The sequence below is a fragment of the Geotrypetes seraphini genome, chromosome 1 (genome assembly GCF_902459505.1).
Source record: "Geotrypetes seraphini chromosome 1, aGeoSer1.1, whole genome shotgun sequence".
Taxonomy (NCBI): domain Eukaryota; kingdom Metazoa; phylum Chordata; class Amphibia; order Gymnophiona; family Dermophiidae; genus Geotrypetes; species Geotrypetes seraphini.
Genome location: NC_047084.1, coordinates 28,633,794 through 28,648,376, shown reverse-complemented (window position 1 = coordinate 28,648,376; position 14,583 = coordinate 28,633,794). Strand labels below are relative to the sequence as shown.

The 14,583-nt window shown below is 41.5% G+C and overlaps 1 protein-coding gene across 2 annotated transcripts in view; it reads right to left on the bottom strand.

Annotated features, from left to right (window-relative positions):
• The window catches only part of POLK (DNA polymerase kappa), a 179,839-nt gene that overhangs the window by 123,173 nt on the left and 42,083 nt on the right, over nucleotides 1–14,583 (bottom strand). For both annotated transcript variants that reach the window (XM_033929299.1, XM_033929300.1), the window contains one exon: nucleotides 9,906–10,025. In XM_033929299.1, coding sequence (XP_033785190.1) covers nucleotides 9,906–10,025 — 120 coding nt within the window. The remainder of the gene's footprint in view (nucleotides 1–9,905; nucleotides 10,026–14,583) is intronic.

Sequence of the window (14,583 nt, the reverse complement as noted above, 5' to 3'; positions counted from 1 at the left end):
TTAAAATTTTTTCACTCAATGTTAATGGCCTTAATCACCCAGTAAAGAGGAAAAAAATGTTAGCATTTTTAAAAAGGCAACAGGCTGATGTGTATTATATTCAAGAGACACATTTATCAGTGGTTGAATCCAAAAAGCTAGAAGATAATTGGGTGAAACACTGTTTTTTCGCTCCCGCAATAGGGAAAAAGGCAGGAGTGGCTATATTAGTGAACACAAAATGTTTAGCTTCATTTAAAATGATAGATTTTGATCCTTTAGGGAGATGGATACGAGCGGAAATGAGAATGGGAAATAATACTTTGACTTTATTAAATATCTATGCCCCGAACTCGAATCAAAATGATTTTTTTATTAATATACAAAAATTAATACTCCCACTGCTGCTTCTAATTTAATAGTAGCTGGAGATTTTAATGCTGTTATGGATCCTTTTTTGGATAAAAAACCAAGCAAAAATATAAAATCATTAGGGTTAGATAATTTGGTGAATACTTGTAATTTGAAAGATATATGGCGTATTCTTCATTTTAATGATCAGGAGTTCTCTTTTTGCTCACCAGTTCATAAATCTTTTTCAAGAATTGATTACATATTGGTATCAAATTCCATAGTGCAACAAGTGACACAAGCTTCCATTGATCCAATTATTTTGTCTGATCATGGAGGAGTGTGGATTACACTTACACTAGATAATAATGAATACAATAGATCATTATGGAGGTTTGATAATACATTGGTTTCAGATTCAACTTTTCTTGAAGAAATTAAGTTAAAAATTTTGGAATTTTTCCAAATAAATACCTCAGCAGATATTAATGCGGAAATCTTATGGGATGCATTTAAAGCTACTATAAGAGGTAATATTATTTCTTATTCTGCGTATATTAAAAAACAACTTATTAAACAATTTTCAGATTTGGAAAAAGAAATTAAATTGCTGGAATCCAAATTAATAGATGATTGGAATCATGAAAATTTGCAAACTTTATTAAGGGCTAAAGGCAAATATAATGAAATTTCTTCAAAAATGGCAAGGAAAGATTTGTTTTCTCTGCAAACCTTGTATTATGGAAAATCTAATAAGGCAGGAAGTTTACTTGCAAATTATCTTAAAGCAAAAAAGAGAAGAATAAAAATAAGTGCAATAAAAGATGAGAAAGGAAATATGCATAATCAAACTAATAACATTTTAAATCAATTTTTGGCTTTTTACAAAGAGTTGTATTCTTCCGAGTCTTCTATTGATAAAGTTCAAAAAGGTATGGAATTTTTAAATCTTCTTGAGGGTCCAAAGCTTCCTGATCATATAAAAAGAAGTTTAGAAGAACCGATATCATTAAAAGAATTAGAAACAGCATTGAAGTCTCTTAGAGTTGGATCCGCTCCAGGTGGGGATGGTTTTACTGTGGAATTCTATAAAACATTTCAAAATTCTTTATTACCCTATTTACTAAATTTATATCAGTTTCAACTTAATAAAGGTTGTATTAAAAGTACTATGGCAGAATCTATGGTGATTGTTTTGCCAAAGCCAAATAAAGATCCCACTATGGTTTCAAATTACAGGCCAATATCATTAATTAATGTTGATGGAAAATTAATGGCTAAAACACTGGCATTAAGATTGGCAAAGGCTCTCCCTTACATAATTGATGTACATCAAACAGGTTTCATTGCTAACAAACATTCTTCTAACAATACAAGATTGACATTTCATACATTAAATTTAACTAAAATGATGAATGAACCAGCTTTTTCTCTTTCATTAGATGCAGAAAAAGCTTTTGATAGGGTAGAATGGTCATTCATGTATCAGACTTTGGATTGGTTTGGTGTGGGTCCTGGTTTTGTTCAAATGATTAAAACTTTGTATAGCTCCCCTATTGCAAGATTATACATTAATAATAATTTATCTGAGAGTTTTAAATTACATAGAGGAGTTAGACAAGGATGTCCATTATCTCCTTTGCTGTTTGATATTGTTTTAGAACCCTTATTGATAGCTATTAATCAAACAAAGGGGATACAGGGTATTCCCTTGAAAGAATGGGAATACAAATTATCTGCTTATGTGGATGATATTTTATTATATTTGCGCAATCCAGGTTCAACTATACCATGTTTGTTAGAATTGATTGAAAGATTTGGAATGTTTTCAGGATATAAAATCAATTGGAATAAATCTGAAATTCTTTCGCTTAATGTGCATTGCATAAAATCTATGTTTGATTCATTTCCTTTTGTATGGAAAGAGGATGGATTAAAATATTTAGGAATTTGGATTAAAAATTCAATAGAAGATACAGTAAAAGAAAATGAAAAACTTTTATTAAAAAAGGTTTCGGAATTATGTGAACAATGGAACCCATTACATATATCTTGGTGGGGAAGAGTTCAAACCATAAAAATGATGATATTGCCTGTGGTTTGCTATCAAATGTGTATGATTCCGGTATTTTTTCAGAACTCTTTTTATAAAAAATTGAATGCAATAATTATTAAGTTTGTTTGGCTTGGCAAAACACCTAGAATTGCTTTGGTATCTTTACAGAAATCAATTAAGGAGGGTGGGGTAAATTTCCCAAATTTCTATAGGTATCATCAGGCCTATATTTTACGTCAAGGTATGTATTGGGTCCTCCCAGATCTCATTGAATACACTCCAGATTGGTTATACTTGGAATGGCGACTCCTGTCTCCTTTACATCTTTGTCACATTCTCAGTATCAAGATGCCCAGATTGTATAAAGAAAATAAACTTTTATTAGATACATGGAAAACTCTAAGATATGTAAGTAATTTAACTGAAAATCCTATTAGTAAATCGACAAATCAATCTATATGGCTAAACTCCAAGATTCAGATTGGCGGAACTAAGATTGTCTGGAGGCATTGGTTAAATGCAGGAATACGAACTTTAAATGATGTTATTTCAAATGGAAAAATGCTTGAGTTTACACAATTGCAAAATAAATTTGGACTGAATAAATCACAATTTTATAAATGGTTGCAATTGAAGCAGGCCATTCAGGCAGGGTTCCCTGAATGGAAAACTTTAAAATTTTCAATACAGCATGGAATTTTTATGCTTCCAGGCAGATTTTCTGGGTCACCAGGCCGCACAGTGGTATAAAGTTATTAGTGAATTGGTTAATAAAAAACCTAAAAATGGTCTTAGGGATATTTGGAGCATTGAGATTAATCATCAAATTTTGGCATCTCAATGGCCACAAATTTGGTCTTGGAGAATAAGATGTACACTGTCAGCATCTATGAGACAAACTTGGTTTTTTCTTTTGCATAGAGCATTTTGGACCCCTGTTAGATTACAAAAATTAAATAGTTCAATGTCTAATAGATGCTGGCATTGTAAGCTTGAAGTAGGGACTTTGGATCATCTTTTATTTTTCTGTCCCTATATATTAGCCTTTTGGAATTCGATCTGGGATCAAATAAATTCTTTATTAGATAATCCTGTAGCATTAACTTATGATACTGTGATATTTGGCATATCTATGAGGAAAAAGAGTCAGATATCGGCAAGTAATAACAAACTTTTATTGATTATGACAGGAGTTGCCATGCAACATATTACTACAAATTGGAAAGATCACACAAGACTTAATTTTAACTTCTGGTGGAATTCACTATGTCACATATATAGAATGGAACGTTCAATAGCAATACAAAATGGAAATTATAAAAGGTTTAATGAAATATGGGGGCCATTGACATTGTTTTGTAATGAATAAACACCATTTTCTTAACATTATTTATGATTGGAAGGGAAAGGGGAGGGTTTATATAAATGAAAAAAAAAAATGTAAAAAAAGAAATATGACAAAGAAATAATTGTATGGAAAGGGAGGGGGGAAGAAGGGTTTAGATATATATACCTTTGTTATGATCTTGATAGATTTATCAAGTGATGTTAGTAAATCTATGTATTACTTATATTGTGCACTTGTTGAAAGTTTAAAAATGAATAAAGAATTATAAAAAAAAAAAAAGAAAAAAAAAAAGAAGAAGTTTCATCTTGTCTTTTCAAAGCGATCCATATCGCTTCTTCCTCTCCCCAGGTCCCCTGCATTTCAATAGCTTGGATATCGATCTTTACATAGAGAGCTACTCCTCCACCTCTTTGACCATCTCTGTCCTTCCTAAAATGATTATATCCTGGTATGTTTGCATCCCATCTATGGGAGTCACTGAACCATCTCTCTGTGATAGCAACAATATCCAGATCTGCCTCTAACATCAGGACTTGCAGATCATGAACTTTGTTGCTTAGACTGCAAGCATTTGTGGTCACTGCTTTCTAGCTACTATTCCTCAACAATCTCATTTTTTGTATAGTTTTTAATTTCAGCTCATTTCCTGTTGCATCGCTAGGAAGTGAATTGCTAGGGAGAACGAGAGGGCACTCTCTAAAATTAAAAGGGGATAGATTCCGTACAAACATAAGGAAGTTCTTCTTCACCCAGAGAGTGGTGGAAAATTGGAACTCTCTTCCAGAGGCTGTTATAGAGGAAAACACCCTCCAGGGATTCAAGACAAAGTTAGACAAGTTCCTGCTGAACTGGAGCATATGCAGGTAGGGCTGGTCTCAGTTAGGGCACTAGTCTTTGACCTGGGAGCCGCCGTGGGAGCGGTCTGCTGGGCGCGATGGACCACTGGTCTGACTCAGCAACGGAAATTCTTTTTCTTATGTTGTTTTCATTGCTTTCTTTAATATCATCAAATCTTGTCTTTTGCTGGGGGTAGCCACCGGAAGTAACCTCCACACATACGCCACCCCCACCTTCTAGTTTAAATGCCTAGAAACATATTGCCTGAATTTCGCAGCCAGGATTCTTTTTCCTGTAATGGTAAGGTGCAGCCCATCATTACAATACAGTCTCTTGTTTGCCCCATCCTCTTATGTACCTAGAGCCTTCTTGATGACACCAGGCTTTGAGCCATCTATTGAAGTTCTCAGTATTTTGTACTCTTTCCTCTCCCTTTCCATAAGTAGGCAGTACTTCTAAAAAATCTACAGTCTTTACAAAAGGTTTTATCCACTACCCAAGCTCCTGAAAAGCTTCCTGCATTGCAAGTCGGTTATTGTAGGCCAGGTTGTTTGTTCTGAGATGGATAATAATATCAGGGTTCAAATTCTTTGCTTCTTCCCTAATTACATTCAGTATTTGTCTGGCATTCCCGGTGGCTGAGGATCCCGGAAGGCATTTTACTATTTTGAGTTCCTTGTCCTGTGTTCCAAGGTTAATCTCTCTGATGATGGAATCCCCTAGCAGCAATACTTTCCCAGTTTAAGCTGGTTCTTGTTCCTTCTTAGTTCTTTTATCCTGAGTTTTTTTTATATGTGCTTTGGGGGTGCTTAACATCACATTATCTTCACTGGTTATGGTTCCTCCTCAGTTCTTTTATCTTGAGCATCATAATGCTCTAAAGGAGCAAAGGAATTCTTTAGGGGCAATAATTGTGAAGGTGGATGTTTCTGTGTCACATGCCACAGTCTACCTGAGCCGACTGTGATCCATTTATTGCTGGGTTGTTTTATTCTTTGGGGCAGTAGTGGTAAATTGGTATATTTGTGTGGGGTGATTGCAGCTGCTTTAATAGCCTTCAATTCCTGCTTAAGTTTGCAGAGCTCCTCTTTGATACTAACAAGTTGAAGACAGATGGGGCAATCCTTGAGCCTCCAGATGGTTTGCCTGAGAACTAAAGCACCACAATTATTGCACTGAATGAAATTCATCTTGGTTGGCTGGAATTGGGATTGACTGATACTTCTTGATTATTGGGTTGTCTATATATGAGTTGCAGACCCTGGGAAGGGTGGGAGGGACTAAAGTCCCAGTGACACACCTAGATATCTTTCAGCAGTTCTATAGCAGGGCCTAACAAACACTATGATACAATTTCTGCTGGATCTACCTTTTTCCCTTTTTAAAAAAGTCTAAATAGAAGTCTGTGTTCAACAGTTTTTAATCCCCAAATTAAATATATATTCAAGTTTGTGCTCAAACTTCAAATTAAATAAATAATCAAGCAGTTTTAAATCTTAATAATTTGAATATTAAAGTCAGTGCTCAAATCAAGAGAAAAAAATATTTCATGTGGCAAAATCTATTTCCAGTCAGTTAAGATATTTAAGAATAAAATCAAAAGGCACTTAGCAATTTCCAGAGCAGCTCCTTGCAGAATGGCATCTGTAGGCAACTACTTTCAAAGTGTGCTCTGTTCCACTATTCAGAGAGACCAGCACCCCCCTGCTGTTAGAGGTAATTTTCCACCCAGTGACTCACCTAGATCCCTATCAGTAGTTCTGTAGTAGGGCCTAGCAAACACTGATACAATTTCTGCTGGATCTACCTTTTTCCCTTTATAAAAAAAATATAAATATTCCAAATAAATCTAGCTAGCAGCTTCTGTGCTATAATCTCCAACTACAGATTAAGCGTTAAGATGCTTTCTGGTCTGACTATGTAAAATAAAATAAAATAAAATAAACCTTGCTTGCAGTATGAAAAACAAGAATTAGACAGAAGAGTTTTAAGCAGAAAAAGAAAAGGAGGGAAAGATTGGGGGAGTTGTGGGAGGGGGGCTATGCTAGAAGACAGAAGAGTTACACCACACTATAGACAAACAGTTCTTAAAGTTAATTCCCAATAATTAAATAAATAATGACAAGTTAGTTCTAGAGAAACAATCAACAGTTTTTAAATCCCAAATAATCAAGTTTGTGCTCAAATCTCCAAATTAAATAATCAAATTTGTGCTCAAAACTTCAAATTAAGGGCCTGTTTTACAAAGCTGTGCTAGCGCCTGCTGCACGGCAACAGCCCTGAAGCCTTTTAAATGTCTATGGGCTTCGGGTTAGAGAGTTGCGCGGGGACAGAAATCTCACCCGTCCCCGCCAAAGTCCCACCTGTCCCCGCGAGGAGTCCCTCCATCCCCACTCGTCACCGCGCGGAATCCCCTCCGTCCCCACCCGTCCCTATAAACTTCTGAAATAGTTATTTAATTTAATTATGCTACTGAATTAAAGGCTCTGGTAGAGACCCATTTACAAATAAGCAAAGAGACTTTATTAATTTGGAAATATTAATTGGGAAGAATACATACTTTGTAAATGGGTTTCTACCAGAACCTCTAATGTAAATATAAAATATAAATACTCAGCTGATGAGAACCCCCAAGCTGTCAGCTGAGGACTTCAGTTGCAGTTGGCCGGGGGTCCCTTTTACCAAGCTTGGCAGGCAGCAGTAGCATCCCTGAATCACAGATGCTGGCACCTCAGTGGCTCATGGATGCTTCCAGTGACTGCTGTGCTTGGTGGAGGGGAGTTCTGGCCGTCTCTAGAGGAGGTCCTCTACTGGTGGTGTTTGGGGATCCCCACCAGTCACAGCAAGGGTCAGCAAGTACTTCAACACTGTAGAAATAAAACCAGAAATGCATTTCCTTTTCTTTTGAACACAATACAAAGACATCTGCTATATACATTTCCCAAAGCTAACATATTTTAGTCAATAAATTCAGTTTTTTACCTTTGTTGTCTGGAGACTTATTTTTCCATAAAACTGGTCCCAGTTTCTTTTTTTCGCTTTCCCATCTTCTGTAAATTCTTCTGTTGCTGTCCATTGGTTCCTCCTACCATGGTCCAGCATTTATCCCTTTCTCATCTTTCGCGCCAGCCCACCAGCCCCATGCCCAACATTTCTCCTTCTATCACCCCTCTCCAGCACCATGCCACGGCTCTCCCTCCATTCCCTTCACCACTATGTCCAACATTCCTCCCTCTTGCATCCATTTCAATCTGTCCCACTGTTCCCTTTCCACCACAATATGTCTCCCTCTCATCTGTACCTCACTCCCTCCCTATGACCAAAAATTCTCCTTACTTCCATTCCCGTGTACACAACCATCTCTTTCCCTCCCTTCCTCTCTCCCAAGTACATGCCTTCTGTGTCCAAAAACGCATTCCCTCCCCCACCTCAGCATCTCTTTTCCTCCCTTCCTCTCTCCCAAGTCCATGCCTTCTGTGTCCAAAAATGCATTCCCTCCTCCACCTCAGCATCTCTTTCCCTCCCTTCCTCTCTCCCAAGTTCATGCCTTCTGCGTCCAAAAATACATTCTCTCCCCCACCTCAGCATCTCTTTCCCAAGTTCATGCCTTGTGTCCAAAACGCACTCCCTCCCCCACCTCAGCATCTCTTTCCCTCCCTTCCTCTCTCCCAAGTTTATGCCTTCTGCGTCCAAAAACGCATTCCCTCCCCCACCTCAGCATCTCTTTCCCTCCCTTCCTCCATCCTCTTTCCCAAGTTCATGCCTTGTGTCCAAAACACACTCCCTCCCCCACATCAGCATCTCTTTCCCTCCCTTCTTCCATCCTCTTTCCCAAGTTCATGCCTTGTGTCCAAAAACGCACTCCCTCCCCCCTTTTGTGTTCCGCATTTGCCTCCCAGCCCTCATCTGCAAGCAAATTACCAGCAACTTTCTCAGCCAAATGGAGCTCAAGCTGCGAGGCTCGTCTTCTATTTCCTGCCTGCACTGCCCCAGCACACATAGCCGACCGGAAATCTTCCCCGATGTCAGCGCTGACGTTGGAGGGAAGGAGGGCTTTGCTTAACATCAGAGAAAGGGCGGGACCGCCGAAAGAGGAAGCAGCGCAGACGCAGGGCTCACAGAAGGGCCGGGACCGCCAAAAGGAAGCAGCAGGACACCGGTAGGAGCTTCTACATGATGGGGGGGGGGTCGGGAGGCTGTGGGGGTGCGAGCGGTCCTTCAGGGTGGGGGTGCGGTTGGGAGTGCGTGCGAGCGGTCTTTTGCGGTGGGGGTGCGATCGGTGCTACGGGGGGGTGAATCGGATGTCGGGGGGGAACTATGAAAAAAAAAGTTGTAAAACGCGCTCACGCGTATAACGTGCAAGGTTATGCACGGTTTGTAAAAATCATGTATAATGCGCGTGTTATATGCGTGAAAATACGGTAAGTTTTTTGATGCATAGTGGTGTTTTGGTGTCAAGAGGGTGTGTCAAGTATGTCTTATGAAGCGAAGAATACAGTACAGTGGTACCTCGGTTTATGAGTGCACCAATTTGCGTGTGTTTTGCAAGACGAGCAAAACATTTGCAAAATCGGCACCTCGGAAACCGAGCGTGGCTCGATTTACGAGCGCCCCCCCCCCCCCGCGAACCAGCACCCCAACGCGATTGAGCACCCCCCCCGGCCGCGATTGGGCACCCCCCCCCCCCGCAGCGATTGAGCACCCCCCCGCCGCTTCATACCGTCATCTGGGCACCGGCACCTGCATGTCCTGTGCTTGGTGTCGGTGCCCGAAGATCGGCCTCCTCTTCTGCTGGGCAGATGCTCAAGGCCCAGCAGAAGAGGAGGGTGGAGGGTGCTGCATTGCAGGAGGGGGCCTTCAGGGGGAGCAATGCCGGTTCTCGTGGGGGGGGAACGTATCAAAGCGAGTTTCCATTATTTCCTATGGGGAAACTCGCTTTGATAAATGAGCATTTTGGATTACGAGCATGCTGCTGGAACGGATTATGCTCGTAATCCAAGGTACCACTGTATATAAAACTTTCCCAATAAATAGAACTACCTCCCATTGAGGCTGTTCTATAAGTTCATATGGTCGTTTGAAATCTTTGATGAACAAACCTTTTGAGCTTATAGGAACAAAGCTTTGGAATGATCTTCCAACCGCACTAAGAAAAGTTTCTTCTTAATATATCTTTAGAAAGTTGTTAAAACTTTTTATTTTTAATGATTGTTAAATGAATAATTTTGCTTGGACACAATATTTTTTAAATTGTTATTCGCCTAAAATCTATTATGAGAATAGTGTAGAATATAAATAAATAAGAATAGAATAGTAAGAGACAAGAGCAAGTACCTGTAGCTGTGCTTTCTTTAGTTGCAGACTTGTAATTTGTGTTTTTTGCTGCATCATTTTTTCGATTCGATGATTAACCTGATGATCTTTCTTTAGTTCATTTTCATAAAATCGAGAGCCCTGTATTAAAAAAAAAAAAAAAAAAAAATTCTGTTAGCCCAATTATGGGTAAAATATCTAACATAGTAAATGTTGGCAAATAAAGACTTGCATGGCCCATCTAGTCTGCCCAACAAGGTAGCCAGAGTTGAATCTAGCACTCTACACAGGTTCTACTTCTTCATGATTAAACACGGGTATAAATCTCTGTCTCTCCCTCCCAATTTTGGGGCACAGATTATAGAAGTCTGCCAGACTTCGGTTCTACTTCCCAACTACTGGAGTTACTTTCGATGCACGATTCTGATCTGTTTTTTTGTCATTTATGGGATTCAAACCACAGAAGTCTGTCCAGCATTGGTCTTATGTCCCAAACACCATAATGCCAGGCTGTGGGAATTGGCACCACTAAGAGATCATAAATCTGCTTCCACAGCTTCTGTTTGCATGGTTTGGGAAGAAAGACAAGGCCTTTCACCTTGTCAGAGCAGACTGCCAGATACTCCAGGCATCGGGTTGGTTCCAGATGACTCTTCTTGAAATTGACAATCCAGCCCAAATCCTGTTGGAGATCCACAACTTGATGTGGATCTGATCAGCCAATTGTCCAGGTACTTGTATATCCATCCTACAGAGGTGAGCTGCGACCACTACCATCATCTTGGTGAAAGTGTGTGAGGCTGTTACCAGACCAAATGGCAAGGCTGCAAACTGAAAATGTTGTTGTAGGACATGAAATCTCAAGTATTTCCTGTAGTCCAGGAAAATGGGAATATGAAGGTATGCATCCGTCAGATCTAGGGAGGTTATGAATTCCCCTGGAGCATTGATGGACCGAACCATTTCCATATGGAAGAATAGTACTCTCAGTGCTGAATTTATGGACTTTAGGTTCAGGATCAATCTCCAATCTTTGGTGCCTTTCTTGGGCACTATGAAGTATATAGAGTATCTGCCAGAGCCTGATTCTTCTTTGGGAACTGGTTCTATAGCTTGAATGTCCAATAGTCTTTTCACTGTTGCTTGACCCCTGTCCTCTTTTTCCGGCCATCCGGTTGGAGAGTCAATGAACAGATCTGATGGAGGGTGATCTTGTGACCCTTTCAAATAAGATCTAGAACCCAGCAGTCCAAGGAAATGTTCTTACTCCCTCCAGAATGCTGATAGTCTCCCGCCAATGTGCAGGAGCGCAGAATCAACCTGGTTTCATTGTGATTTCTTGGAAGCTGTGCTGATGCAAGACCCTGAAGGTAGCAGGAATCTAGAGTTGCCAAATCGTTGTCTGGACCCCTGATATGATCTCTCAGAGCAGAGGAAGCTGCATATAATTGGAGGGAATGTCGTGAGGAATGAAAATTGCCTCTGCCTCCTAGCAAAGACTCAGGACGGCGATCTGCCACAATGGCAATGAGGGTGTCTAAGCCTTTAGCAAAAGCATCTGCCTTTTAAAGGGCAGTCTGCTTGAAGGGGCCTTGGAGGCTGAAACACCTGCCCATTGTTTGGTCCAGAGCATCCTGCAGGTGGGAAAGGCATACACCGACATCTTGCTCATGACTACATAATCCACCCACTCTAGCACTAGCTGGGTTCAGACATCCTCTTCCTCAGCTGGACTTTGCCTTAGGTTCAAACAATTTTTTATTGATGCAAATGAAACCAAAAGAAACTCTGTGGAATGACGATGTTCCTAACTGGACTTTATTTGAAAATGTCAAAGTTCCAAAGGTACACTAATATCATCCACATAAAATAAAATCATCCACTTAAAAGTAAAATGATCCACATAAAAATCTTAAAGGACCTAGTCCGCTAGGGATGGAGGACCCAGCACGGTCCGCGTTTCGACAAAAAGTCTTCTTCAGGAGTCCCTGGGGGTCCTATAATGATGAATACGTGGGAAAGCTAATATGTGGTGAGCCGGAAGTGAGACACTGCTTGTATTTGCAATGGATTGCAAAAGCCAACAAAAGCTTCGTCTGTTGCGGAAGCTTATCCACATTAAGGCGATACAAATGGGGAACCTTCATAGTCATCAAAGTCCCCAAGTACACAAACTGCCCAGACGCCCACGTCAACGGAAACCCATTCCCCCTTAGAGCCTGAATCGCCACAGAGGATGCTAACTCCTCCGATTTGTCCAAATTTAAGTGGAAACCTGCGTAGTCACCATATTCTTTAATCAATTCCAATAAGGCCGTTAAGGAGGGCAAAGGATCCGTAACGTGTACTAAGATATCATCCGCAAAGGCCGATAACTTAAAGGTAGTAGCTCCAATGCCAATCCTCCGTATAGATGGAATGGCATATATATCCCGAATAAGGGGGTCCAGTGTAAGCACAAATAATAACGGTGATAAGGGGCAACCCTGTCTCGTCCCCCTGGAAATCAGGAACTGGTCTGTTTCAAAATCCTTCAACACTAATTTAGCCTGTGGAAGAGCATACAATGCTCGCACCGCCGATACAAAAAGACCATCAAAACCATAGGCTGCTAAAGTTTAATTAAGAAAATCCCACCACACCCTATTGAACGCCTTTTCAGCATCAAAGCTAATCAGCACAGATGGGAGATTGCACGCCGTCCGCTGTTCCAAAGACAGCAACAATTTTCTTACATTTTTAGCTATGGTTCATCCTTTCACAAATCCCACCTGAGCTTCGTGGATAAGAGACAGCAGCCATCCGATTTGCCATGATTTTCGCTAACAGTTTAACCTCCGTATTCAATAAAGAAATAGGATGATAAGAGCTCGCTTTTTCGGGGTCTTTATTCGGTTTAGGCAACACCAATATGTGTGCCGTGTTCATACCCTCCGGCAAAGCCTCTGCTCCAACCATGATATTAAACATCTGAGCGAGTGGCTGGATGATCTCCTCACCTAACATTTTATAAAATTCAATGCACATGCCATCCTCACCCGGCGCCTTCAGCAGAGGACTGTTCCCTATTGCCCAATACACTTCCTCCTGCGTTATTGGTGCATTCAGACACTCCCTGTCTGTCTCAGAGATATGGGGCAACGTTATCCCATCCAACTAGGGGCCTGCCGTTACTCCCGCCTCTGACAGGGGGGGGGGCATAGAGATTCTTAAAATAGCAAAAAAATATGTCTCCGATCTCCGGGTCAGTTGTAACTCTCTCCCCCTGCTCGTTCCTCAGGGCCTGAACCCTACGTGGGTCCATCCTGGTAGAAACCAGTCGGGCCAATAGTTTTCCCCCCATTATTTCCATTATCTATAAAGCTGGTACTTATAGTAAGTGAGGGATTTGCGCGCCCGCTGATGCAGTAGGGAATTGAGGGCCACTAAATATTCTATCAACTCCTGTCTATGCATGGGGTCACCAGAGTGGCCATACCTCCTTCGGGCTCTCGCGACATCCCTCTCTAGACACAGAATTTCCCTATCTCGAGCTTTTTGAACGTGACTATAATAACTAAGGGTATCCCCCCTCAACACTGCCTTCGCTGCTTCCCAGAATAAGGTGGGGTCCCCTTCTGCGTGAGCATTATGCCGTTTGTAGTCATTCCATGTACCCAGCAACCGTTCCCTATAGTTTGGATCTCCATACAGTGCAAGCGGAAACACCCAACGCCATTTCCCCGGAGGCCCCCCTCCTTCTTGCCATATCACTTGAACCCAGGCATGATCAGAGATTGTATATTGACCTATATCTGCCTGCTCCAGCTTCCGAAACACCGGTTCCGTCACTCAAATATAGTCTATGTGGGACTGCGTACCGTGCGCCCGGGACATATGGGGTGTAATTCCTCTCAGTGCCATGCATCACTCTCCAGGGGTTGATCAACTCCAGGTTATCACTAAATTTTTGGAGCTCCCTCTCCCCTGCCCGACGGAGAGCACCTCCCGGCCCCGTGCAATCTAAACTGGAATCACAAACTGCATTAAAGTCTCCCAAACAATCAGGGAGACCTGGGTGAAGGGCAACAACAAGCGGGTCAATTTAGCATAGAATGCTGGGTCATTTTCATTAGGAACATAAACACAGCAAAATACCATGTCCTCCTGTGCAATCACCCCTCGACAGAGCACATATCTGCCCTCCCCATCCTCGGCCAAAATTTGTAAGTTGTCTAGGAGGCCCTTACGAAACAAAATCGCCACCCCCCCTGTGTTTCCCCTTCACAGAAGCCACAACACACTCCCCCACCCACCATTGTTTCAACTTAGCATGCTCAAGATCGGTCAAATGGGTCTCCTGGAGAAAGGCCACATCCACCTTATGGCGTTGTAAGTGTAGTAAAATTTTGGAGCGCTTAATGGGGGAGTTCCCCCCCCCCCACATTCCAGGTGACAAAGTTAACCAGGATCCACTGTCACTAACCACTCCACATACTCCACCATCAGTACCCATGGGACCCGGCCATCCCAACCCCTGACCAGGCCCCACCAGAGCATCAGCTGACCATTCAGTACCAAATCTGGGCAGAGAGTACCATCTCCCCCCTCTCCCCAACTCCCAACCCCTACCCCACCACCCATCTTCCCCCCTCCCCCATCTAACATCCCGCACCCCCCAGGCCCCAACCCAAAACTACATCTCGAGACCATCCAAACA